At 34.7% G+C, this 27,860-nt stretch overlaps 1 protein-coding gene across 1 annotated transcript in view; it reads right to left on the reverse strand.

The window, feature by feature from the left end:
• BRCA2 (BRCA2 DNA repair associated) overlaps positions 1-27,860 on the reverse strand; it is a 63,601-nt gene that overhangs the window by 14,074 nt on the left and 21,667 nt on the right. The window contains 11 exon segments of the mRNA NM_001006653.4: positions 393-514; positions 1,697-1,841; positions 1,945-2,100; positions 5,242-5,596; positions 6,107-6,277; positions 10,380-10,567; positions 11,894-12,075; positions 12,542-12,975; positions 18,359-18,428; positions 20,332-20,427; positions 22,269-27,284. Of these exon segments, the coding sequence (NP_001006654.2) occupies positions 393-514; positions 1,697-1,841; positions 1,945-2,100; positions 5,242-5,596; positions 6,107-6,277; positions 10,380-10,567; positions 11,894-12,075; positions 12,542-12,975; positions 18,359-18,428; positions 20,332-20,427; positions 22,269-27,284 (6,935 nt within the window).

The raw sequence follows: 27,860 nt of genomic DNA on the forward strand, positions 1-27,860 counted from the left end.
CACATAACAAATATTTTCAGGTGCCTTAAGCTGTTCACTTATCTTAGGTGACAAATTTCCTTAGGGTCAAGACAACTCCATACTTATAAATGTACTCTAATAATCATAACCACCATCAATGCTATAAATGGCTGACATTTGAATGCTCCCTGTATTTGAGGAGTGGAATTTGTATGTGTACGTGTATTTTTGTATGTGATAAATATATGAATTCACCTAGTCCTTACAATAACCCAATGAGGTAGGCACTAGTATTGTTTGCATGTTATAGAAGATGAAACTGAGGTACAGACAGAATAAATAATTTGCCAGGGAGGCCAGAAGACCGACTACAGCTTCCCACCATAAAGGATGATGGTTAAGACTCACTGTATGTTCTCTTACTCTCTCACCTCCAGGTCACTTGGGTCTGGTGCATTTGTCACTGCTTCATAAAGCTCTGCACCATCTTGCAGAGCACAGATCTGCTGTCTTGTTAATGCACATGATGGTATACACTGCTTTGTTATATTTTCTAGGAAAAATGCATCACTAATTAGCTAAAACACAAATTTAAAAACACTGAAAATTAGAGAAACAAGCAAAATGTACCCAAAGAAGCTCATGAAAACAGCATGAGCTGGTGAATCAAATATCGAGAGTCCAATTTTCCTGCAGATTTATATAGAATAGGAAGTTGAAAATCATGAAGAAATGCAGAACATTTTCAGCAAAAAAAAAGATAAAAACCCATAATGTCCTTTATGCAAAAAATACTATGATTTTTTTATTATTAAAATTGCTGCCACAGGGAAAACAAGATCTAGCACCAGGTGTAATAACATGAAAACTACAACAACAAAAAATGCAAAAGTTATATATAGGATATTGAAGAAAGAAAATGAAAAATGGCTTAGGGAAAATAATTTTTTTTGAGTGTTTATCTTTCCTTTTTACTGAATATATCTGACATATAACATTGCATATATTTAAGGTATACAATGTGTTACTTTGATACACTTATATATGTAATATGACTGCTACTGCACTGATATTTATTATATCACATTAGTACAATATTATTGTCTATATTCATTATACGATGCATTGGATCACCATAGCTTATTTACTGTTATTTTTTTTTTTTACCTTTAAACACTATCAATTTTATCCTCCCACCTCCCATCCACTGGTAACCAGCATTTTACTTTTTTTTATGAGTTTGATTTAGTTGTATTCCACATATAAGTGACATCATATAGTACTTGTCTAGGGGGAAATAATTTGGCAGTTTTTTCCCTTGCTATTCTTTCTCTAATACCAAAAAAGGATACTATAAATACTTTAGTACTGAAGCTTCAGAGGAAGTTTACTTAAGACTTTTGAAAATGCTGTTTATATGTTTTATTGTCTAAGACAACTGAAAGTATCTAAAAGCTCTCTTGTAAAAAAAAATAAATAAAAGCTCTCTTATGTTGAATAAAGAAGGGATAGTTTGGGGTCACTTCAATGCTTATCTGTATATCTATATAATAATATTTTTTAAAAATTTTAAAAACTCAGATACAGAAGTGGGAAAGAGAAGTCTACTATTCAAAATAAAGACAATTCACCCAATTACAGAGGTTAAATCAGAAGCCTCTTAAAAACACAAAAGCAAAAACAAAGAAACTTGTTCTCAGATTAAAAAGAACTTGTAATATAAAATTCATTTTACCATCATTCTTTTCAAATTCTGCTTGAATTTTATTGAATAAAACTTCTAGTTTCTTTTGTTGGATTTCTGCATATTTTGTTGCTTCCTTTTCTTCCTCTCTTTCATTGCGAAATATGCATAATCCAGATGGGGTCCTCTCCATCCACTGTAATGATGTGTCAAACAAAGATACATGGTAGAGAGGGATCATTCAAATTAATTGTCCCAAAAGGAAGAAATACACAGTAAGCTTCAAGAGTATATCATACCTGTATTGGGTATGCTCTTTGAACAACTACATCAACACAACCAACATTTCCTCCATCACTGAAAAGTGATGACAAGGGGAGAGGGAAAGGTCTAGGATCAGGAGAGAATCCAAGTTTGGTATACCAGCAAGCAGGACGAGTACTGTTAGCAGAAATCTGGACAAATAATGAACAAGTCAACTTGTAAGTTTATATTCAATTTTACTTCAGATGTCATAACATTTTCATTCATTCAAAAGCCTCATGAAAATAAAAAAGTAGAAAAACTGTACAAAAGTGAAAACACTTTCAAAATATAGTCTCAAAAAATTGTTTATGCTGTTATAGTCTTAATGTAAATATTACTAATAGAAAATTAATAAAAGAGACTTCAATTTAAACATGATGGATGAAAATGTACTTATTTACTTAGGTTTCTTCAAAAGACCTACAGGGACAAAAAGGACTGAAGAGAGGAGGGTAGTGGATGAAGCATTAACACAATTTTGGAAGCTGAAAATTTATTGGACAACTGGTAAATAACAAAGAAGCCTGAGAATGATTACAGTTAATAAAAGTAACAGACATTCCTAAAGCACTTATTCTGGTGCCTGGATAGTGTTAAGTGCTTTATATCTATTAACATTTAATCTTTACAACAATCCCAAGGCATATCCCCATTTTATAAATGATAAAAGTCCAATATAACCTGCATAATATGACTCAACTGGCAAATTTGTATGGAGCCAATAGGAAACAAAATAATTTAAGGAAATCACTCAGAATTTGGAAACAACAGGTATCTCTGAAGGAGCATGAGGTGCAGCTAATACTAGAAGGAAAGACAATTAAGACCTCAGATTTCATTTCCCATCCCGAGTAGTCAGGTGACCATCCTTCTCTCACATGAAGAACCTGGACAATTTACTTTCTGGAGATGCTTAAACACACATATCCTGCACCCCGAGCAACTGGAGTGAGGGTGAGATGCTATACTGAAAACAAAAATGCAATGAAAATCTTTATGCTAGACATGAGTCTCCCAATTAGTTTTCTTACTCTGTTCAGCTCTCAGTCACTGGTATTTGAAGGTTTCCTAACAAAATCAAGTCCCTGTCTTACCACTCTAAAGTTGACAAAGCCTACCTATCACAGAGCTTCTGATTAGCTCATTAGTGCCCCACTCTTGAAGAAGAAAGAACAGCTAACAATTACCAGTTGAAGGAAGTCTCTAACCTGAGAGACCCAAACAAACAAAAAGGAGATTATAGGAAAAAAAAAAAAGCAGCAAGCAGAAAAAACTAAAATAAAATATTAATTGATAGCTTCAGAAAGATGAGAAGATGTTGCAGCTATGAAACAAGAACAGGATGTAATTAAAAAAGAAACATTTAGGGAGTATTAAAGGCCTCAGAGAATGAAAGATTATACCAATAGGCACAAGTTCACTTTAGGGATTAGAAAATTAGAACTAGAAAGTAGGGGAGAAAAGACAACAAAATAGAAAATAGGAGAAAAGATGAGAAAATCGGAAGACCAATCAAAGAGGCCTACTGCCCAAATATCAAGAGTTCAAGAAAATTGAAAAGGAAAAAAGTGGAGGGGGGCAAAATTATCAAAGAACTATTTAAAGAAAATTTCCTAGAACCCAATGAAAGACATATGTTTATAGACTGATTACCACTGTGCACCCAAGACAGTGATTTTAAAAGGCCAACCCCAAAGTACTGTACTGTAAAATTTCAGAATACTGCAGACAAACGATCTCCAAAACTTTTTAAAAACAGATTATAGTGAAGGACTGGGAATAAGCAGCACTGAATTTAGCAGAAACTATACGAGAAGCAAAAAGATAAGAGACAAAATGTCTTTAAAATTCTGAAGAAATTATTTCCATCTTACATTCTATATTCAGCCATCTTAGAATAAGATAAAAGAAAAAGCTACAAGCTCCCTCTCTCAAAAAGCCTCTAGAGGTTGCTTGTATGTGCTTAGAGCTAGGGAATAAATCCATATAGATACGAACTCCAGAAAATAGGGCTTCCAACACAGAAAGAGGTAAAAATGATTTCTAGAAACGTAACTGTGCAGCATACATAGAAAGTAACCACTTCAGAATGTGGCAGGAGTAGGGAGAGGTCCAAGTGATCTCCAAGAAAAACAAATGAAATCAGTAAAGGTATTTTAACATATTGAGATGATTTTTATATATCTCTTGTGTAGGAATGAGTTGGTGATAAGGATATAGAAAATTAAAAAAGAAAAAAACGACAAAATAAAGCAAGACAGTTGTTAACTCCTGGGAAAACAGTAAATTGTAAAGAAAATGTAATTAGCAGATTATATGCCGAGTTGTGAAAAATGTTTTTCAATCATTATAATGTGAACAGTGAATACAGACTTCACTCCTCAACTTTCATAGCAGGAAGCTAACAGTTAACATCTAAAACTGAAGGAGAAAAGATGACATAGTGATATAAGCAAAAGAAACTGCCAAAGAGATTAGAAGTGGTTGCCTTTGGGGAGCATGAAGAGAGAGGTTAAGCAGGATGGCTACAGTGACTGCTTTTGGAGGGAGGGGCAGAGGCAGGTGTCATAAGCCTATGAGTTTTGAAATTATGCACATGTACTGATTTGATAAAAACAAAACAAAAAATTGAAAGATACTGCAACTTTGATATTCTAAGCAACATAAAAGCCTGTTTCGGCTTGACTAAAAGCAACACAATATAGAGTTAACGACAAAGCATGTCCGCTTTAAAAATATTTTTTAAATGCCTTCCTGAAGTAGAGTGATCCAGAATATGACAGAAGTATATTGTTTCACCTCATAGGTGATTCTGACTGTGCAATATTACTATTTTCTCATAGAAATATTATAGACTATTCAATATGACAAAGTCCTACTGTATATAGGTTTAAATCCACATAGAAAGGTACATTTTATTATTATGTATTTAAAAATCACTTAAACCTAATTTTCCAATTACACTGGAATAGAGATCTAATCGAGTAATCAGAGTGGAAGCAGAGCAATACTATGGAACAAGATGGCACCAAAAGCTATAGGTACCCAAATCAAAGCCAGTGCAAATTTGCTCCTGGATTATTTTAGCTCAATAAATATCTCTGGGTTTCCCAGAAATGGCACAAAAAAATTTAACAGTCTAAAAAATTTGCCACATAGACTAACAGTATGTTTTTAAGCAATGGAGCATCTTTGATAGGCGTAAGTTTAAAATTTAAAATCTAAAACCTCCCTAGAATTTAATTTTATCAGTGATTGATTTTTACCAAGTGTGCATTAATTTAATTTACCTTTAACATAAGAGATTCTGGGGCTTCAAGTGGTGTGCAGGCATCAGGAGAGCCTACCAGTTCTGCTCCATGAATAGTGATCTTCTGACCCACAGTCAATCTCCCGTTCTTTACGAGAGCTAAGAGGGGAGGGTCTAACTGGGCCTTAATAGCATACCACCCATCTGTGAGCTCAATAATGCCCACTTTTTTGGTACCCACACTACTAGTTTTACTACTAGAAGTTTCAGATATATCTGCACTTGACGAAATGATTTCAGAAATACAGAGAACAAGTGTTTTTGCAGCTGTGTCATCCCTTTCCATTATCTTCTTTATAGCTGATCTTCTGCTTTTATCAATTTCCACATCATATCTAAAAAGAAAAAGAAAAACGCAAATTTTAGGCATTGGGAGTCTAGAATTTCATTGTAAAAAGGTCACCGAATAATGGAGAATAAAAATTAAATACTTCTAGTGAAGAACAACTGAGACTAGAGAATTTAAAATTTGGTAGCTAGCAATATAGTAAGTTTTATACTGTTAAAATATGAATTAAATATTAAAACTCCCCAGATACAAAAATAGTTTATTAGCAATCCCTGAAAAATGGATCAAATTAGTAAACCATATTCTTCTCACATGCTGAGAGGTTAAGGGAGGGTGAGGTAAGAGGTGTAGGAATGTGTGAATTCTCTTAAAGAGGCTGGAGGATGACAAAAGAACTACTGTGTACCAGTCAGGGATGTGAGGACAGTGAGGGATGGCGACTGTCACTGACAACTGGCTCGTGTACCTACCTTCTATGATGTAGAAGCCACAGACAGCACAAAAGTCTAAACCTTATTACAGTATGTGATTATATAATGTAATACATAAAACTTGCCTGTATTTTAGTTGAAGAAGCACTCTTTCTGGACTTAGACACCTATTAGCAAATTCCTTAGGAAAGGCAAATTCCATGGCTGCCAATTTCCATATAATCCATCTATAGTGATTATATACCCAAACTCTAGAAATACAATTTGGATCCACACCTGGGGTGTCACACAGAGCCCTGAACAAATAAAGGTAGAACAATATAAAAAAACCACATAAGATGATACTGAATTCAATAACCATGACTATTCTTTGCACAAACACTACACTGTACAAGACCATTCAGTAAGTTTTTATGAGTTAGCATATAAGTAATATAATTTAGAAAATGATTTGATACGCATCAAAATATACTAACAAAATTAACATATAAGTCAAAACACTGACTTCACCTGGAAAAGGAGATCTTTAATTTGAAATAATCATGTATTATTTTTCTTTTTCTTTTTTAAAGATTTTATTTATTTATTCATAAGAGACATAGGGAGAGAAAGAGGCAGAGACACAGGCAGAGGGAGAAGCAGGCTCCATGCAGGGAGCCTGATGTGGAACTCGATCCCAGGTCTCCAGGATCAGGCCCTGGGCTAAAGGCGGCGCTAAACCGCTGATCCACCCCAGCTGCCCTATTTTTCTTTTTAAAAATTAAAAAAAAAAAAAAAAAAAAAAAAAAAAAAGACTTTTATTTATTTATTTGAGAGAGAGAGAGAATGAGAGGGTACAAGCACAAGTTGTGGGAGGGGCAGAGGGAGAAGGAAAAGCAGATTCCTCACTGAGCAGGGGGCCCAATGTGTGGCTCAATCTCAGGATCCTGGGATCATGACCTGAGCCAAAGGGAGATGCTTAACTGACTGAGCGATCCAGGCACCCCTAGATTATTTTTCTTTCTTTCTTCTTCTTCTTCTTTTTTTTTTTTTTTTTAAAGATTTTATTTATTTATTAGAGACAGAGAGAGAGATCAGAGACACAGGCAGAGGGAGAAGCAGGCTCCATGCAGGGAGCCCAACGCAGGACTCGATCCTGGGTCTCCAGGATCACGCCCCAGGCTGCAGGCGGCGCTAAACTGCTGCGCCACCAAGGCTGCCCTAGATTATTTTTCTTAAAAGAGATTGTTTTTAAAAATCACCTAAGAACATCCTTCTCTAGTCCTAGTGATTTTTAAAGATCTTCCTCTCTCTGTTCAAATCCCTATCTCTTCTTCCTTTCCCATTCCCACTTTGAGTACTAGGGAAACAAATAAGAAAATTTCCAGAAGCTTCTACCCTCATATCCATCAACCCACCACCAGCATCTGAACCTTTCATCTTTGCCCCCTATTGCCATTTGTTTTTTTTTGTTTTTTTCCTATTGCCATTTGTATACTAGTTCCCACTCTTTCTTGTCTAGTCAGAAACCTCAATCTAGGAAACGCCTCCTCTCTCTCCCCATTATCAATTTCTTTCTTTTCTACTGAACAATTTCCATCAGTATAAAAAATAGGGTTTTTTTCTTCCTTAAATAAACACAACAAAACTAACACCCTTTATTCCTACTTCCTTCTTCAGATACTGCCTTTCTCACCCCACCAATTTACTGACTTATTTTCATTAAGACTAATATTGAGGGATCCCTGGGTGGCGCAGCGGTTTGGCGCCTGCCTGCCTTTGGCCCAGGGCGCGATCCTGGAGACCCGGGATCGAATCCCACATCGGGCTCCCGGTGCATGGAGCCTGCTTCTCCCTCTGCCTGTGTCTCTGCCTCTCTCTCTCTCTCTCTCTCTCTCTCTGTGACTATCATAAAATAAAAATTAAAAAAAAAAAAAAGACTAATATTGACCTCTACATCACTAAATCCATGGTTAATTCTCAGTCTTCCTCTTACTTACCAGCAGCAACTGACACCTGGTCATTCTTTATTCCCTGAGTTCTGTCCTCACTTGGCTTGCAACATACCACATTCTTGGACATTTATTTCTAACTTCCAGGTTGCTCTTTCTTAGTCTCTCTTTCATAACTTTAATTTCCATCTACATGCTGAAAACTATGAAAATGATTTCTTTGGCACATACTTCACATCTAAATTCCAGACTTGCATATCCAATTGCCTACTCAACATCTCCCCTTGGATGTCTACTAATATCTCAAGCTTCAAATATCCCATGTGGGGGTACCTGGGTGGCTCAGTCGGTTAAGTGTCCAATTCTTGATCTTGGCTCAGGTCTTGATCTCAGGGTTGTGAGTTCAAGCCCTGTGTACTTAAAAAAAAAACAAAAAAACAAAAAAAAAAAACCCCAACTGGACACTCCCTTTCTCTTCTATCTCTGATCTTCTCTTTTTTTTTTTTTTTTTTTTATCTCTGATCTTCTCAATTCTCCATACATGGTAAATGTACCCTTATAGCCACTAATACCACAATCTTTGGAGATATTCTTACTCTACTTTTCTCTTACATTCCTCATCCAATCCTTGAGCAAATCCTGATGGTGCCACCTTCAAATTATACCCAGAATCCAACTGCTTTTCATCAACTCCACTACTACCTCCTTTGCCCAAGCAGCCACATCTCACAAACTTAACCTCAGCAGTTTCCTAACTGGTCTCTCTGCTTCCATCATTGTTCCTCCAAACAGTTTAATCTCAGCAGCAGCCAGAGTTATTCTTTCAAAAACAAGGCAGATCATGTCATTCCTCTACTTTAAACATTCTTACTCAGGGCAAAAATGGTTAATCAGAGTTAAAGCCAAGCTTCTTACAAAGGTCTGTAAGGTCTCATCTCTCTACTTTCTCTGCTACTACTCTTCTGCTCATTCTGCTCCAGCTACACTCACTTTCTTCCTGTTTCCCAAATAAGCATGCTTCCTGCTTACAGTCAATGATGCTTTCCTTGCATAGTTCTATACTCATTCCCTTGCCCTCCTTCAGGACACTGACCAAATGTCAGGGCTTCAGGGAAGACTCCTGACTACTTAGTCTATTTTATTTTTTTATTTTTTTTATTTTTATTTTTTTACTTAGCCTATTTTAAAACTGAACCTTTCCTCACCCAATTCTCCCTATGCCCTTTCCATATTTATCTTTATAGTATTCATCATCTTCTAATATATTATACAATTTACTTATTTCTTTTAAAAACTTTCCTTCTCCACCTCAGACCCCTCTAAAAACATTAGTTTGACTTATCAGAAAAGGGCAGAGATTTTGTTTTCTTTTGTTATTCCGAGTACCTAGAAGAGTTATCTGGCACATAGTAGGTCCTCAATAAATATGTTGAATATTCAAAAAACAACTTAAGCTTCAAAAGTCAATATTATGAACCATGCTCACCTGATAACAGGATAATTACCCTTAACTTCTATACTATGCAAGTATAATATATACTTAATACAACTGTTTAGTGTACTTTTCCAACTAGAATTGATAGCAGATATTTATGGGAGACAAGTACAAGGTGTAAATAACATTCCTGTCTTAAAATATTCCAAAAACATAACAATAGTCTCGGGACGCGTGGGTGGCTCAGTGATTGAGCACCTGCCCCTGGCTCAGGGCGTGATCCTACAATCTCAGGATTGAGTCCCACATCAGGCTCCTTGCCTGGAGCCTGCTTCCCCCTCTGCTTATGTCTCTGCCTTTCTCTGTGTCTTTCATTAATAAATAAATAAAATATTTAAAAAGAGTCTCAAGAAAAGTGTCTTCCCACTTTCTCCAAACTATAAATTTTGGAAAGATATATAGAAATTAAAAAAAATAAGAGCATTAAAAATAGGTTTCTTATGTCTAGCACTTGGCATGGTAATTTCATCTCTGTTAGCAAAAATTTTAAATAATCTTTGTAAAAGCATTATAACTATAAGAGGTTATTCAGTTTCTAAGTTGTTGATATTTTAGGACAGTAAAATTTATTAAAATTTATTAGTTATTTGGTTTTATTATTATTTGACACTTGAATATTTCTGCTTAGCTTCTAGTATTTGTATTTCATATTTACTGAACTATACAATGAAAGAATAGAACGTGTGTGTTTGTGTGTATCTACAGTAGGTCCACTTAAACTTTTCTTATCAAACTTTATTTTATAAACACATATGAAAAGGGTCTCAATTTAAGAACATTATGGACAAACCATAATTCACTTTTCAAACGATTACAATAGAATGTCAGGTGAACCGTAATGTGCTTAAAATAATTCACTGTATGAGAATTTGATTTTGAGCCAATTTAATAAGTTTTAGAGAGGTAAGTAAAAAAAAGACAGAGATTGTAGAATACAGAAAAGTTAACACAATCACTTTTGGCAGAGAGTACCTATAAAATTCTTCTTTTCCAATCTTTCCATCATTGGAGGGTATGAGCCATCCACCATCAGCCAATTGTATTCCTTCTCCAGACCATAGGCCTTCCTTACCAAAATAATCCTGAGCATGAAACTGAAAAGACTCTGCATTTTTGCTGTTTATTTTTACACAATGTTTGGAAACACCATACATATAGAGCTGCACAAAGTAAATGATAGAAAAATTTAATAATAAATGAAAAACAAAAAGCACATGTTTCATAGAATAAACACAAGTATAATAAATCAAAATTGAATTTACCCAAAATTTTCATTTAAATATTAAAATATTCACCATCAAAATATTTAACTTACTAGAAGCTAAACATTTTAATGTAATATAAATGACTCCTACTACATTCAAGGGTTTGCTGCACCCTTTTTATTCCCCTTGTACATATGCCTCCTGCTACAGCTGCCATAGGATAGGAAGTCATTCTGGGGACAAAAAAGTAATATTTTATAAAATCTCTTAAGCTAAAAAATTCAGAAGGGGAAAAACAGTAAAAAGCATCAGTATTTTAGGGGATCTGACTTCAGGAAGTCAGATTTGTACACAAGCCTGGCCTACTTCTACCCCAGTATGCCTCACCCCAAAGTATCTTTTCCTTTGTTCAGATGTGATTCTGGACTCATATTCCTTGCTCTGGAACTGTGGCCAGTAGAGGAAAACTTACTAGTTAAGTGCCATTGGGGCAGTTACTTAACCCTCACTGTGCTTCTGTTCTCTCATCTGCAAACAGTGGACAAAATGATGATGCCTTTCCTTTAGATGCTTGTGAAGATTAAGTGAGATCCAACCAGGGCAGGCACAGGGCTCAGAAGAGTGACAAGTGCATAAAAACTACTCAATAAATGTTATCTGTTAATTTTATCAATATTATGTTCACCTCTCCATTGCCTAAAGTTCTAACTAGATAGCAGTCTTAATAAGAATCCTTTTTAAAAAATGTCACTAGGTCTTAATGGATTCAGGACTATAAGTTATTCACACTTTAAATTCAAGTAGACTATTTTCTTTTACCACCTGAGAGCACTATAGTAATAAAATGAGTATGTTTTGAAGGGGGAAGAGGAATAGCAATTTTGGAGCACATATCACTTTGGTAGGATAAGATAGCAGAGAGGAAGGCTATCACTATGGGTTGATTAGGAAACAAAATGATTTCATTCATCCATTTCCATATTTGTCTATTCTTTCTTTTTTAAGATTTTATTCATTTATTCATGAGAGACAGAGAGAGAGACAGAGAGAGGCAGAGACACAGGCAGAGAGAGAATCAGGCTCCATGCAAGAAGCCCGATATGGGACTCAATCTCAGGACTCCAGGATTATACCCTGGGCCAAAGGCAGGCACCAAACCGTTGAGCCACCCAGGGATCCCAGTCTATTCTTTCTTTGAACAAAACATTTTGGAGATACTAGTTAATAAAATGAAATTATACTCGACTATAAAAGTTAGTAGCATTGTGGACAAAAGCATACCTGTTTATGAGAACATGCAGAGGGGACTCGGCCTTCTACTGCTTCTCTCAGAGAGATTCTAGGCAAAGTGGAGGTTTTTGCAAGATACAGACTACCTGGCTGTGGAAAAATATGCTGCCTTTGTTTCTTTTTAATCCGCATATCCTGTATATCTCTGGCGTTCTGAAGATTTGTAATTAAATCTATTAAAGAATAAGTTAGCAAAAATTAAACCTCCATGTAACATTTAAAAAGCACAACTTTTGATTTATAAAGCCATATATATTAATTTGTTCTAATTTTCAGGGATAATTTGCTAAAAGCATAGTTTCAACTTATATACAATAGATATATTATTTTTATTTCAAATTTGAAAAAAATTAGTAGCTTTTTAAATATATATTACAGTAATAACAGTCTTAGATTGTTTGTCTAATTCCTTTTTTTTTTTTTTTTTTAAATAAGAAAGTCCACAAGTAGTTACCTTTGAAAAACATTAGAATACTTTAAATCTAGTCTTTGGACTTAGGAAAAATCGAAAGGCCATTAAAAAAGGTTCTGAAATTATTAATCATCATAAAAGGGGTCAAATCCTCAAAGCATTATTTAAATACGAGAAACATCTAACTGGAGGGCAAAAATGTGTCAACACAAATTTTTACACAATACCTAAAGGTTCTTTTTCATTCTTTGTGAATATTATAGTTGCTGCTTGATTGGAGTTATTTTTCTTAAGCTGATGGATTCCACTGTCATTAATATTTTTTTCACTATCACCAGAGCCAAGTTCATCTATGTCTTTGGAGTTTTGTTTGTTTTTTTCCAATTTAGTATTCTTGCTAATGCACTGCTCATCTCTGTGAAAATGTGATTTAGTTTTAAAAGGTGGGACAAAGACTTTCACTGGTTTGCCTGGAGCAATCAAGTGTCTCCTTTTTTCATTTCCTGTGGCAGGAACCATACAAAATGGTTGCCGTGAAACTGATAAATTACTTGAAGATTTTTCTGAAGCCAGGTGTTCATAAAAATGAGATTTAGGCAAAAATTCTTGACCAGGTGCAGTGAAATTTGGATTCTGTATTTCTTGCCGTTCCTCAGTTGTGCTACAATGAGGAGAAAATATTTAAGTTTGGTTATTTACCAATAAATGTACACATATGTAAATGTTTTGGAATATATATATATATAGGAATATATATATTGGAATATATATATATATATATATGCATATATATATATATATATATATATATTTTGTAAATCTCAGCTGCCATATGGCAATCCTACTCTGGCAACTGTTTTGCATTTCATTATGTTTGCCATCCAAAACAATACCACACTTTTCAAGTCTGTAACCATTTCTCACACACTGACTTCCAGCCTTTACCACTTACTTCATGTAACAGAAAAGTCTGTCAAACCTGGATCCTCTGGTTTGTCTCTTCTAGTTCTATCTATCACAGTACTCCCTAACCAGAGAAATATCTGTCGTCTTCTCAGGTTAACACCCTCACCTGTATTCTTGACCCCACATAATAACTGGCTCCTCAGGAGTCCCACTCTCTGAATTATTATTCCATGTCCCTCCTTTCTCTTTCTACCACCTATTTATACCTTTTTTTAGTGCTCCTTTCATTAAGCCAGAAAGCCATGCCCATCCGTGAAACACTTTTTTCTTAGCCTTATCTCTTCTTCAAGCCAATACTCATTGTGATCTATCCTTCATGGCCAATCTTCCCAAACAGGTAATCTAAACTAGCTATTTTCACTTCCTCAGTTTCTGCTTATTGAACTCTCATTTCTACCATGGTTCTACAGAAATTGTTCTCAACAAAGTTGCTAATGACCTCCCAAATGCCTACACACACAGCTTCATGTGTAAACTCATTCCACCTGACCTCTGGCAGTTGACTTCTTTCCTTAAAATTCTCACCATTAATACCTACACCATTATTGTCCCTCTGTTTCTTTTTTGCTGGTTTTTCCTCTTTCCCATCTCTAAACTTGGACTTCTTCCTTAGATGTTTTTCCTGGGTGATATGAGTCACTTCCATTGCTTAAATTATCATCTATCTAACAATAAAAATATTAATCTGTATCTTCATACCTGACTTTCCCCTAGGTTATTTTTACACTTAGAAGTTCATATAGTACCATATACCTCTACCTTGATGTTTCACATTCATCTCAAACTCAACATGTCTAAAATTTATCACCTTTCCTAACATACATGTTCTTCCTTATATTTGATATTTTGTTGAAAACCCCATACTTTCTTTTACCCAAACCTGAATCCCTGGAATTTGAAATTGCTCTCGAACGGATTTATTCAGTCATCTGGCCATCAAATATTTTTATTTTTTATATTTTTTAAAAGTGGGCTCCATACTCCACTGCATGTAGAGCCACTGACTGCGGAGCCCAACATGGGGCTTGAACTCATGACCGTGAGTTTAAGACCTGAGCTGAGATCAAGAGTTAGATGCTTAACCAACTGAGCCACCCAGGAGCCCCTAGCCGTCAAATAGTTAATGAGTTCCTACTATGCGTGCTAGACACTGTTTTGGCTGGAGGATATAATGGGAACAAAATGAAAACACAGAGATTATATTCTAGTGGAAGGAAACAGACAAATATGTCAATTGGTATGAAATGCTATAGAGTAAGTTAAAAGCATGGTAAGGGGGACAGGGAGTATCCAGCAGAATTAAATAAATAATATTTTATACAAGTTGGTGAGGAAGACATTATTGATAAGGTGACATTTGCACAGAGCCCTAAAGGAAGGAGATAAAGCCATGCAAGTATTTGGGATAAGAGTGCTGCAGGTAGAGTGAACATCATGTGGTGGGCTAGGTAGTAGTAAGCTAGGCAGAAGTATAGTAGAACAGAGTGAGCAGGGAAAGTCAGCAGGTAAGACTGGCAAGATAGCAAAAAGACCAGGTCATGGAGAACCTGTACACTCTGGGAAGCACACCCCAATTGTACTCTGAGATGAGAGTCATGGATTAGTTTTTGAGGATAGAAATGACGCATTCTATCTTATGGTATGAGTGTATTTTGAAAGCAGAGTTGATAGACTTTTACAGGAAAACAGATTAGGGGAAGGTTATCAGCTTTAAAGCTGTTAAGTTTGAGATGTCTATTAGTCACCCAAATAAAAACCTCAGGTAGATAATTTGATGAATGCATATGTTGTTCAGGGAAGGAATTCAGGCTAATGATATTAATTTTGGAGCCTTCAGTAAGCAGATGGTATATAAAGTCACAAAAGTGGATGAGATATTTACTAAGGAGGAAGGTCAGGGAAAGAAGCCATCTGGAGCTGAACATTATTTAGTGGTTAGGGGAAGAACCAGCAAGAGAAAGAACAGCCAGTGGGAAGGAGAAGAGTCAGGTCCCAGAAGCCAGAGTAAAGAAAGTGTTAAAAAGGCAGGAGTGATTAACTATGTGAATGCTAGGTTAACAATGAGGATGGAGAGCTGACAGGATTCAGCAATATGGGGGTAACTAGTAATCTTGACAAGGGGCAGTGTGCAGTGATCAAAGAGTGAGGTGAGTTCAGGAGAGAAGGGGAAGAGATGAAGTAGAGAATATGAATGGAGATCATTCTAAGGAGTTGTACCTTAAGTGGATAAGGAAATGGATTGGTGAGATTAGAGGAATCAAGAAAGGTATTTCTTGTTTAGATGGAGACCTAGAGTATACCTGACTAATGGGACTGATCCAGTAAAGAAGAAGATAGTAGCAAGGCAGGAGACAGGAGTCTCCTGGACAGGAGTAATTATTGGACTGATTTCCCTGAAGAGATGATCGAAAGGAGATCTAGTACATAAGAATGAATAAACCTTCTGCCCCAAAACTTACTTTCATTGATCTTGTACTACCTTGTTCTGAAATATTAAGAATCCTGTGAAAAGAGTTTTCTTTGTAGGTTATGACCAAGATGTCTACTGAATGTAAATGGAGATACTCTACCACTCCCAATTAATCACTATCTAGCCAAATCTTCTCGAATCATCTTTCACTCATATTATACTCTGCTCTAGCACCTGTGTTAAATTGAAACCTTTACTTCCTTACTAATCTCCTTGCAACAGTTTCACTTTGGTCTATTTCTAAAACACAAATCTTGTTATGCTGCTCCTCTTAGAAACTTCCACAGTCACCATCCAAGTTTCAACTTATCAGAAATGACACAGGAAGTTTCCTACTAAAAGGTCTAACATCCCTATTTCTTTTTTGTTTCCTCCCAGTCCCCATGGCACCCTGGCCTGCTGACTCCTGTGAGAAAAGCTACATAGCTTCTTACTCTTCCCAGAGTATGGAGTGCCCTTGCCCAAGCATTCCTTACATTCAGTATGAAGAGCTGTTGTTAAGTTTCTGCTGCATAATTAGCTGCCATTTTTCTATGCTGTCGCATCACTTTGTTATACCTAGTTTAATACTTATATTACAGTAATTCTTTTTATGCCTGGTTCCAAGACTAACAATCTAAGGTAGACTTATTTATCTTTATATCTATCTGCACAATATAAATTAGATACTTAGGAATTTATGCATGCTTATTAAATGCACAAACTTATTTTCTCATGTGTAAATTAAGGCAATATGCAGATCAATAAGCATTTACCTCATATATAAGATTACAACCTGTTTCTTAAAATGTTAACAAACAAATCACCTGGGTTTCTAAGTTCAAAACATGTACATTAGTAGCTTGCTGGAAAATACATAGGATAGGATTCTGTGCTAGAAATCATTTTCTCTCAGAATTTTAAAGGCGCTGCTCTGTAGTATACATTATAGAATCCATAATCTTCTAGCTTCCATTGTAAATGGTGAGAGAATTTATACCATTATGACTCTTGACTTTGTTTGAAACAAAAAATTTAATTTTTTTGCTCCCTGGAAAATTTAAGATTTCCCTTTGCCCTTAGCATTCTAAAATTTCCCAAGGATGCGTCTTAAGATGAGTCATTTTTATTCATATGCTCACTCAGAAAACCCTTTTAATCAGAAAAAACTTGTCTTCCAGTACTGATGAAGTATCTTAAATTATTTCTTTGAAAATTTCTCATTTCTCCTTTGTTCCTTCTTTCTCACACTCCAAATTTTCAGATGTTAGGCCCATAGGACTGACTTTTCTAATTATCCTTTCTTCTTTCATCTTTTCTTTTTGTTTTTATAGGTTTCATAAGTTTTATCTTCTATTACTTCTATGGAGTTAATCTATGTCATCACAGTTTTTTAATTTATAAGAACTCTTTTTTATAGTAACTTGTTCTTATTTTAAGGATGCAATAGGTTCTCTATCCTGAGAATACTAGTAAGTTTTTTTGAAATTTCATTCACTTCCTTGCATGGTCTATTTCCTCTAACTTCCTTTGTTTGTTTTTGTACTATGGGTATTATCTTTCACAAAGGCTTTCTTCCAATAACTAGTGATTCTTGATTCTCTGTTCCTATTTAAGAGTGAACTGTGTGCTGGTGAGGCTTGTCAATTGTTGGCATCATTGCCTGGTGCTCCAGCTATGAGGTTTCATTCAAGTACCTGCGACTGTCAGTATTTGCAGTCTTTTCTATTGAGCTAGTCATGTTCCCCAGGAAAAAAAAATCTTCCAGTCTTCTGCCTAGAGGTCTGGCTGCCAGTATTTGGGAGCCAAATGTGGGAAGGAGGCTGGTGAGTCTCATTACTTGATAGACAGATTTTTTTACTTAATCTCTGTTTTCAGTACCTCCCCTCAACTCTGCCTGCTGTGTCTCCACCTTCCCAATTCAGAATCCCTCCATTTCACCTTTTCTAGACAATAACCTTCTGGTCTTCTGGCACAAAAAGGATAAGCTGGCTGTCTGCAGTGGGGGAAGGGATATAAATGTTTCCTAAATAGATTTTCAACTAATATTTCTATTTTCTACCTCACCTTCAGAAGAACATGCTGCTGCCAATTTGCCTGTCTTGGATTCTTTAGGGCAAATTGGGTACATTGTCTCCTCTATGAGGTTTTAGTTTTCTATGGACTTTCTAAGTCTTTCATGCTTTTTGGCTTTCACAATTGTTATTTTTTTCTCTGATCATTATCTTTGTGGATTTAGAAGTTAAACAAATGGTCTTAGTAATTTGAGTAGGGTTTTGAGGGGGGAGAGATAAAAGAATATTTTCAATATATGCTATATTTTTGATATATTTGAAATTGGTTTTCAGTAATTTCCTTATTCTTTCTTAAGCTCTCTTATCCATAAAATTAGAATAAAATCTTTGTCTACTATCCACAGATATTATGAAACTGAAAAATGAGATAATAAATATGAACAGCACTATAAAGTACTACCAAAGTACATTTAATCTTGCAGGCTTTCTAAAACAGAAGTATTAACTTCTATACTGCATATTAGTGCCACTATTTTTTTAAAAACTGTACCTTCCCTACACTATATTAGTAGAATTAAACAACAGCAACAACAACAAAACTAAGTATGTCTTACCGAAAGGGTCCACAGGAAATTGGCTCTAAAGAAATATGATGCATAAACAAGCTTCTGTCTTTTAGGATGCCTAGAAAAATAGTTTATATTATGTATTAATGACAATCTAATGGGGGATTTTATTCTTTATGCCTGTATATTACACATTATAAACATTTACATAAAAACTTTATTATAGACTTGAAATTTTGACTCATAAATTGATGACTATATTCTAAATAACTCAGTGTAAACATATAAAGGAAATCAGTATAAATTAATCAGCTGATGTTAATCAGAACTCAAATGTGCTACCTGCCATGCAAATATAAAATTTAAAATTTAATCTTATGAAGGTTTACAAGCCAAACTTTAGCTTTATTCTCAGTATGCAACTTTTACTTCTTTTTTTTTTGGAAGATTCATTTGTTTCCGAGAGAAAGCAAGTGAGAGTGCGAGCACAAGTGGGGGGAGGGGCAGAGGAAAGGGAGAGAGAGAACCTCAAGCAGACTGCACTGAGCACAGAGCCTGTTGTGGGACTTAACCTCATGATCCATGAAATCATTACCTGAGCAGAAATCATAGGTTGGACACTTAACCAACTGAGCCACCCAGGTGCCTTCTTAAACCTTCAACTAGTTCATTAGTATGGGATTGGTTGAATAAACTAGAATACATTGATGCAGCCACATGATCAAATACTATGCAACTATGAAAAAGGATGAGAAATCTCTATATAGTTATTAAAGGTTTAAGTGAGGGATTTATCCCATGTGTTTCTGAACTAAGCCTCTATAGTCTAACACATTTATCCCTCACTATCTGAATTTTTCCTTTCCAAATCCAGGAACCAAGTATATAGCAAGTAATAGTTACATGTTTTATTTATTTTTAAGTATTCCATGGTAATGAGATAGGAAACCACGGAGCATTTTAAGCAATCAAGAGGCATGATCTGACCAGGATGATTCTAGCTGCTGTGTTAAGGCAGCCTGGAGGAGGGGCAGAGGCAGAAACAGAGAGATGAGTTAAAGCAATGACCATGACTTGGATCAAGATGGTAGGGGCAAAGGTGAGAAGAAATGATCAGATTGTTATATTTCAAAGGTAGAACCTATAGGATTTGCTGATGGGCTTTTGTGTGGAGTATGAAGAAACAAAAGAGTAAATGAGGACATCAAGGTTTTGATGTATCAATTGGCAGAGTGGCAGCAAGAAAGGAAAGAACAGAAAGAGCGGGTTTGGGAGAGGAATGGAATCAAGAGTTCAGCACTGGTTGTGGTTACTTGGAAATGCCCATTAGCAATGTAAGTAGAAAAGTATCAAGAGCAAATGAATAAATAAGTCTGGAGTTCCAGGACAGGTTAAACCTGCATACATAATTTTGGTAGTCACTGAAGTGTAGGCAGAGAAGAGCCCTAAGGACAGAGCCCTGGGGCACTCCTATGTTTAGAGAAAGGAATGAATAAGGAAAAGCCAGCAAAGGCAACAGAGAAGTGGCTATGCAGGAGGAGAACCAAGAGGATGTGGTGGTCTCAGGAGAGTGACCAACTGTCTAATGTGGCTGAAGGATAGAGCCAAATGACACAGAAATGACTGTTGGATTTACGAACATGGAGATCACCATGTAACTTAGGAAAGAGTGATTTTGGTGGAATGGTGAATGAAGGTTAGTCAAAACTGTGACTGGATTCCAGAACCTAAGCTTTAATTTATTATACTAAGATCTTACTAAATTTTTATAGTTTTTATTTTAAAAAGTCATTATTTTATAATCATTTCATGCTTCCCAATTACAAAGAACCTCCACATCATACTAGGTGTTAAGAAGGAAGAGCTTGCATAACAAAGCAAGATGTATCTTTAGCAAACCACACTATAAAGTCTTGTCCAAGTATCTACATACCCGAAAAAGCTTAGAAAAAGAACTTAAAAAATACTGTATCTAGTACCTATAGAGAGGGAAAAAGATATGAATACAAAGCACATTTTACCGTCTGGAGTGCTTTTTGAAGCTTTTAAAGATGTTTCTTGATTTTTTATTATCCTGTCAAATTCATTTAACAAGTTTCTTTTAATTGGGGGTTCTCCTAAAAAGAAATTTTCATACATTTTTTAAAGCAAATAACATCAATTTTGTTTTTCAAAGGCTTTATAGCCCATTTTTTAAAACTAAAGAATTGACTCTTAAAATTTATTAGGCAAAAAAATACATAATAATTATAATTTAAAAAGCAACCATCCTATTTTGAAAGATGATTCATTTCTCAATATCAATTTTTTTTAACCATTTAAAATACCACTATCTAATAGGGGCTAGGAATAAAAACATGCTACCAGTTACCAAAGATATACTACTTTTTAATAAAATAAACTGGTACTGAATGTGACTGTAGGTTTACCGTAAATAAGGACAAACAAAATTCCTTCAAGTAAAACTCTTTCTGGATTGAACTTGAGAAGGAATTTATTATGGAGGTCCTTGAATTAGAGTAAGTAGAAGAAAAGACTTTTTAAAATTACCAAAATTACTTTAAAACATTAGAAGTTATACTTATTTAAAAATTCTACAAAGGCTAAGAGTAAAATTAAACCATAATTCAAGTTATGCATGTTCAACTCATATGGAGATAATATGTGATAATAGGTACTTTGCTTTTTGATGCTTTATTAAATGGAATGAATTTGTAGAATAAGTAAAAATGACCATGTAAGGCTTTATCAAGTGTTAGATTATGAAGTGATTTCATTGTTTAACAAGGACCTGTACTATTCAAGTAACCAGAAGTTGATTAAGCTATATACTTATATATAATAAAGGTGAGAGAAATTAAAGTGATGCCATTGAGAACATTTATTAGAAGTCTGAGTTGGGTTTTTCTTTTTTTCTCCTAAGCAGGCCAACCCACTTGGGAATAAACATGAACAAAATGGGTTCCTATAAATAAAGCCATTATTTTCCATAAAAGAATTGTGAATCTCTTAAAGCATCTGCACTTGAGAATTTTCACACGAGCACAGCAATAGTTTAAGGTAAGTATCATAAATGTACTACTATTCCCATAACATAAATTTAGTATGGAATGTGACCTGGATAACACTTAAGCAAATCTGTATCCATCAGGGTCACTGAAGGTACCAAATGGAAGAGTGAACTGACTGGCTTCAGTGTCTTCTCTGTAATAAGAGACTGGACAAGACCTGTGATAACTCAATTCTATGGGTCTATAGTTTTTTAAAAATAGCTAGTTATTTAACATCATCCACTTAAAAGCAAGAGTTAGTTATGGCATATAATTTAATTGTGTTTGATCAACAGATTCAATTATTTAAGATTACTCCCAGTCAGAGATACTAACAGAAAAAAAAAAAAAAAATCACACCATTTAACCTAATAGAACTAAGTTGTTACATAAACATTTAAAAGAGAAGTTAGAATATAGTCCAAGTGGCATTAAAACCAGAACACTATCTGCTAAAAATAACTGATTTTTAGAATACTTCAGAGATGAAAAAAAGGAGGCAAATCACCCATAACTGAAACTATTTTTTAAGTTCTTAAGAGCCAGAGTTGGAACCTTTCTGTGTTCTCTCTATATACATATTCATATTTATTTGAAAACAGTTACTAAGTTATATTATGCAGGCTGTTATAAGGATAGAGATTTCACGTTTTCTAGGGAAACTTTTAACAGTAATTTCTCAATTATAACTACATTAATAATCTCTAAAAATACATTAAAAAACCTCAAAATATGCTTCTTGGTATAGATTCAGAGATATCGAGTGAAATCACATTCCCCTAAACTATACATAAAAGTCTATTAAAATATAGCTTATAATACCTGAATTGCTTTATGCTAGCATTCCAACATTTTTAAAGACTTAATTTAAGTGACTGGCAATCTGAAAGGAAAAAATAGACACTTACCAACTGAGACAAGTGCATCTCCTCTTCTTTTTCCAATTCTTGAATTTAACAAAACCATTTCCTTAGTGTTTTGGCATGTAAAAACAAAGTGTTTGGCATGACTTAGCAGTTCGGAATCTGTCAGCTCACCATCTTCCATAAAAGCTTTGGCAATCTCTACGGTTTCTGTTTCAAAATAGTTTTCTGGATCCTTGGAGTAAGTAGAACAAAATTCTATATTTGTTTTCACAGGAAGATTAGGAAAAGTTTCAGCTTTCCCAATCTCTGTTTTTATATTTTTAGGTAAAGCTTGTTCTTTTCCCAAAGGATGAATGTTCTCAACAAGTGATCCTTTGCTTCCGACTAGCAACTGTGGTTTGTCTCGCTTCAATTGAGAGGGACATGGAGAAACTTTAATAGAGTGATGATTTTCTGAAGAACCACTCTGATTGTTACAGTTACTTGATAATCTAAATTCTTTATTGCAGGCTTTATCCAATTTGGAGTTTCTGGAGTGTTCTGGGGTTCTCTTACCAATACAAGAGGGAGGAGGCATTTTTGATACATCTTGTCTAGAAGTAGATGAATGCTGAAGACAACTTTCAGTTCTGATCAGATTGAATTCTTCTAACATTCCCTTAACTTTGCATAAGGCACTTTCAGAAACTGGAACTTGTTTCCCACTTGCTGTCCTAAATCCAGAGAAAGCAGATGATAGTAAATTTTGGGAGGTATATATCACAGTATTTTCTTCATTTGTGAACTTTTCTGAATGTTCTTCATTATCTTTAAGTGATACTTCAGGAAAGAGTTGCTTGGCACTATCTTCTAGCTTAGAAAACACCTCTCTTGCCTTTTGTATTGCAGCATCTGATACTTGTACAGATTTTCCACTTGCTGTGCTAAAAATCCCACATGCATTTGTGTAAGAGACTGACTTGGGAAGCTTCCCCCTAGGAAGTTCACATCTATCAGAAGTTTTTGAATTAATCTGACAAGGTGGTGTTTCAGAAACTTTCTCCAATCCAGACATACTTTGGTTAAGTTGTGAAGTTTGTTCACTTTGAATGTCAGCAAAAACCTTATGTGAAGGTGAACATTCTATAGCACCCAGAGAGTTAGGAAAAATAGCCTCTGAATCATCCAGTGCCTTAGGATAATCTGCCACAATTTCTGCATGGCAAGTGTCTGATTTACTCTTGGTGTTTTGTTTAGTTACCATGCTGCAGTTGTCTGTAAACCCCTCTGTCACTTTTGTCTGGTGTGCAACAAAGACTCTTTTACTATTTACTGTACTGTATGCAGGTACAGAATTATTTGAATCAGAATTCAACTTTTGAATTGTATTAAAATTATTTGAGTCAGATATGGCCACTTTAATGGCTGTATTTTTATTTTTGCATGAAGAGTTAGTCGCAAGTTTCTCAACACAAATATCTTCATTTACACTTTGTGGGTCTGTGTCTGCTTCTCTTCCAGGGGACATTATTTCAGAAAAACCAATGTTTTTTCTCTCTCTAATATTCTTTATTACTGGTTCAATACCAGAATTATCAATTTTACTTCTTGAAAGATATTCTGATTTATTATACACTTCACTAGAATGACAAAAGCCAGGATGGTATGAATAGCTGTTAGACATGGTACTATTACTTAAATAAGTTGAGCCTTGTTTTTCAGAGAGATGATTTTTGTCATTTTCAGTTATGGCACTATTTGAACTATTTCCACATGAAGGATTTTCTACGTAATCATCAGGATATTCTTTTAAGCAGTTAACCTTGGCAGCATTTATTCTTTCTGATTGATCATCCCATTCTCCTTCTCTAAGCCATTTTTTTGCTTCAAATAGTGAAGCCTCACTCACAGAAATTTTTCTTCCGTGTCCTGTGTAAAATGTTAAAGGTGAGTTTTCAATGGCTGAATAAGTGGATTGATTTGTATACATTGTAGGCTTTTTTGCTGTTTCTTTTTCTGTATTTTCATGTACATCAACTTTCTGAGAGGCATGATCTGATATTTTAAGATTTTCAGTTTGTTTGTATAAATTATCACTTAAGAGCCTGGGTCTTAAGGCTGCAATCTCATTAGAAACAAGTTTTTTCTTCTCTAGAGAACTGTGAGTTTCTTCATACTCTGGGGTAGTTGTTATTTCAGTTGTCCCACAAGCTAATTCACGCCCATCTTTACATTCTTCTCTGTCCTTGGACATCTTTGCCCCTCGATGGCTAAAATTAGTGATTTCACTATTATCTTGCTCTTTTTCTTCAAAAAGATTTTTTACTTTGTCCAAAGATTCCTTTGTAATTTCTATTTTTTTCCCACTAGCTGTATGAAAACCCAACACAGCAGATTCTTTGATCTTTTTTATTTTACTTTCTGGTCTTTGCTGCAGGATCAGTAATATATTTTCAGTACCAATTAGGTCACTTTCTTTCGTTATTTTGTCTTTTCTTTCAGTATTTTCTATTACCTCATGATTTGAGATGTCTGTTTTCTTGATATCTATGCCAGGAAGTAATTCAGAATTCAAGGAATCTGAAAAGTTATTTAATTCTTCTTCTGTCCATTTTTGATTAAGGAGACTTCTAGCTTTATTTAATGACTCTCTGGAGACCCTTATATTTTTTCTGCTTGCAGTCTGAAAGGATAAATAAAAAGTGTCAAAATCTTTTATGTTTTGCCCCGTATTAGCTGTTAACTGCTGTTTATTTGACATAGTAACATGAGATGTTTCTTCAGCTTTCATAACTTCCAAACAGGTTAAATCTGACAAACCTTCTTTAATTTGAGTGTTCCCCTCCTTCATAAACTGGCTAAATAATTTCAGATCTATGTTGTGCTGATCAATACAGGGCAAGCCATTTTCTTCTTCATGAATATAAACTGTATCATTTTTACTTGAATCACTGCCATCAGATTCTGAGTTACAAGTATTTCTACCAGCGTCAGTACATTGGTTACCTTCATTTTCTGTATTTCTCCTGTAACTTTCAGTATATTCTTCAACAAAAATGTCAGTAGTCATTTCAATATTATTTTGTAGTATTAGCCGGCATTTATTATTTTTCTCATTTAAATTTTTATCATTACAATCTTCTATCTGAATCATTGAGACAGAATCATTGTATTTGCTTGAGGAGAAACTTCTATCTACTTCTACAGAAGTTTCCTCATTGATATTCTCAAGGTCACTGAACAGTTTCTTAGCTTTTTGCAATGCTTCACTACCAACATTCAGTTTTGTGCCACGAGCAGAATAAAAGCCTCTAAACTCCACTTCATTTTTATCTGTTGAATAGCCAGAAGCACTTCTGTTACAGCTGGTTCTTGACAAGCAAGCAAACTTCTGCTTACCTCCAATTATACCTTCAGATTTCTTGCTATCTACCTGACTGATAGATGGAGCATTAGTTGTGAGATGAAGATCATCATCTTTCCATTCCTTAGAAGTGCTATTCAAGATAGTCAGCTGGTTTTCAGGCATTTCAAATGGATTTTTCTGTATTATGTGGCTTGGTTTTCTAAACTGTGTAAATTCAAACTGGCTTCCTGATTCTTCCAAAATAGTAGAAAGTTCTGTAATTTCTGCCTTTTGACTAGGAGTTAAATTACGATTTGAATCAAAATCTTGCTTTAAAGATAAAGTTGGAGGAGCTGTGTGACCACTTTCACTATCAGAAACATATGTGCTATTCTGCACAAACCCAGATATGATATTAATTGACTGTGGATCAAGTGCATGAGATTTGCTTGGTTTCTTTTGACTTTCTAATGATGAAGTATTTACAATTTCAAGACATGCTAAGTTAGTAGGATAATGTTCCTCAATATCTTTGAAAAGCATTTTACTTTTCCTAATGTTGTTTTCAGAGAGTTTTATCTCTTTATTAGAAGCTGTTTTGAAGCCATTTTCAAAACTGTGATTTGAAATTGGATCAGACAGTCTTGCCCAATTATCCATATAATCACTGTTTCCATTTGATTTCCTAACTATATCTGAGGTAATGTCTGATTTTGAATCTTGATCTAGAGTCATTTTTAGTTGTTGCTTTATGGTACTTCTGTTCCTTTCTGTAAGATCATCTATGCTTGATGAATAACAATCTTTCATAATCGACACTTTGGCTGTTTGTTTGTCATCCAGGTCTGTACATACTACCATGGTAGAGTTCTTAGGAACAGAATCTCTTACACAACAGAGGTTTGAATCATGTAGTTCCTTAGTATTTCCTAAAACAGGAGTATTACTTTCATTAGTTATCTTTAAGACAAAATTATTTTCATCATCTGGGAAAAGTTCTTCAGAGTTTGGATTAACAGTTATTTTTGAAATTAAAGTAGTTTCTTTTTGGTCTTTTTGGATTGTGGTGAGATTTGCATTTTGGTTGAACTGAACCTTTACTGAAGATGATGCTACTGTTATATGTTTTTCAGTTGACAACAGTTTAGCATTTTTAGAATCTGCATTTAAAACATGTATGTCTTGATTCTTTTCCATGGGAATATTTTTGGTTAATTCAAAACCAGTTTCATGATTCTTACATTTTAGTTTCTCTGATATTTTATATGATTCTTTTCCTCTAGACATCACAACTAGGCTTGATGGAGAATCCCTAGAGCTAGGAGTTAACAGACTGGTATTATCACAGTCAAATGAAAAGCTTTCTGGAGACTGAAAGTGAATATCACTACCTTCCACTTCTGAATGTGGCACAGGAGGGTGACTTACTGTAGGCAAGACTTTTTCTTTTATATCTGAAACTCTTTGTTTTTTTGCATCATCTTCCCAATGTTTTTCCTGCAGGGATGACAGACAATCAGTTTCTGTGGTTATAAATGACTCCAATTTTTTCTTATTAATTTTTGCTTCTTTATAATCAGGATCCTGAGATATTATTTTATTATTAGGAGAACTGGCTCCATTACTGGAAACTTTTCTCAGAATTGTCCCAAAAGAGCTGGTTAAAGACAAAGCTGGTTTTTCTGAGTCATTCTGTAAACAGTTTTTTTTGATGGAAGAAGAATGCAATAAACCTAAGCATGAAGACACAAAGTGACAAAATTAAAGTGCCATCAATCACATTCACTAAGTATTTTTCACTAAGTAAAAAAAAAAAAAAAGTAGTATCTGAAGCAAGAATTACATGAAAAGTAAGAAATGAATGAGGTCAGGCTTAAAACAGAAAAAATTCTAAATATTCTCTATTTCAAGTTATTAGGTTTTCCAACTAAAGAATAAACAGGACTTAGTATTTTTTTTCTAACATGTATCAATTTAATCAAAATTTGTATGTAGTTCAAGAAAGCACTAGCTACCATAAGTAAAATTCAAAGTAGTTTTACTGGAAAAAATTCACTGCTACTATTGGTATAATAGGAGATAAAAAAGGCAAATGAATTAGAAAAGTAATCACTTCCTTTAGTTAATTCAGTTTTTGATATTGAAAAAAATCAACTTTTATTTATTTTCTAAAGATTTTATGTATTTATTTGAGAGAGAGCAACAGCACATTATCACGAGTAGAGTGTTGAGGCAGAGGGAGAGGGAGAATCAGATTCCCCACTGAATGAGGAGCCTGATGTAGAGCTCGATCCCAGGGCTCTGAGATC

Source organism: Canis lupus, chromosome 25, assembly GCF_011100685.1.
Source record: "Canis lupus familiaris isolate Mischka breed German Shepherd chromosome 25, alternate assembly UU_Cfam_GSD_1.0, whole genome shotgun sequence".
NCBI lineage: Eukaryota > Metazoa > Chordata > Mammalia > Carnivora > Canidae > Canis > Canis lupus.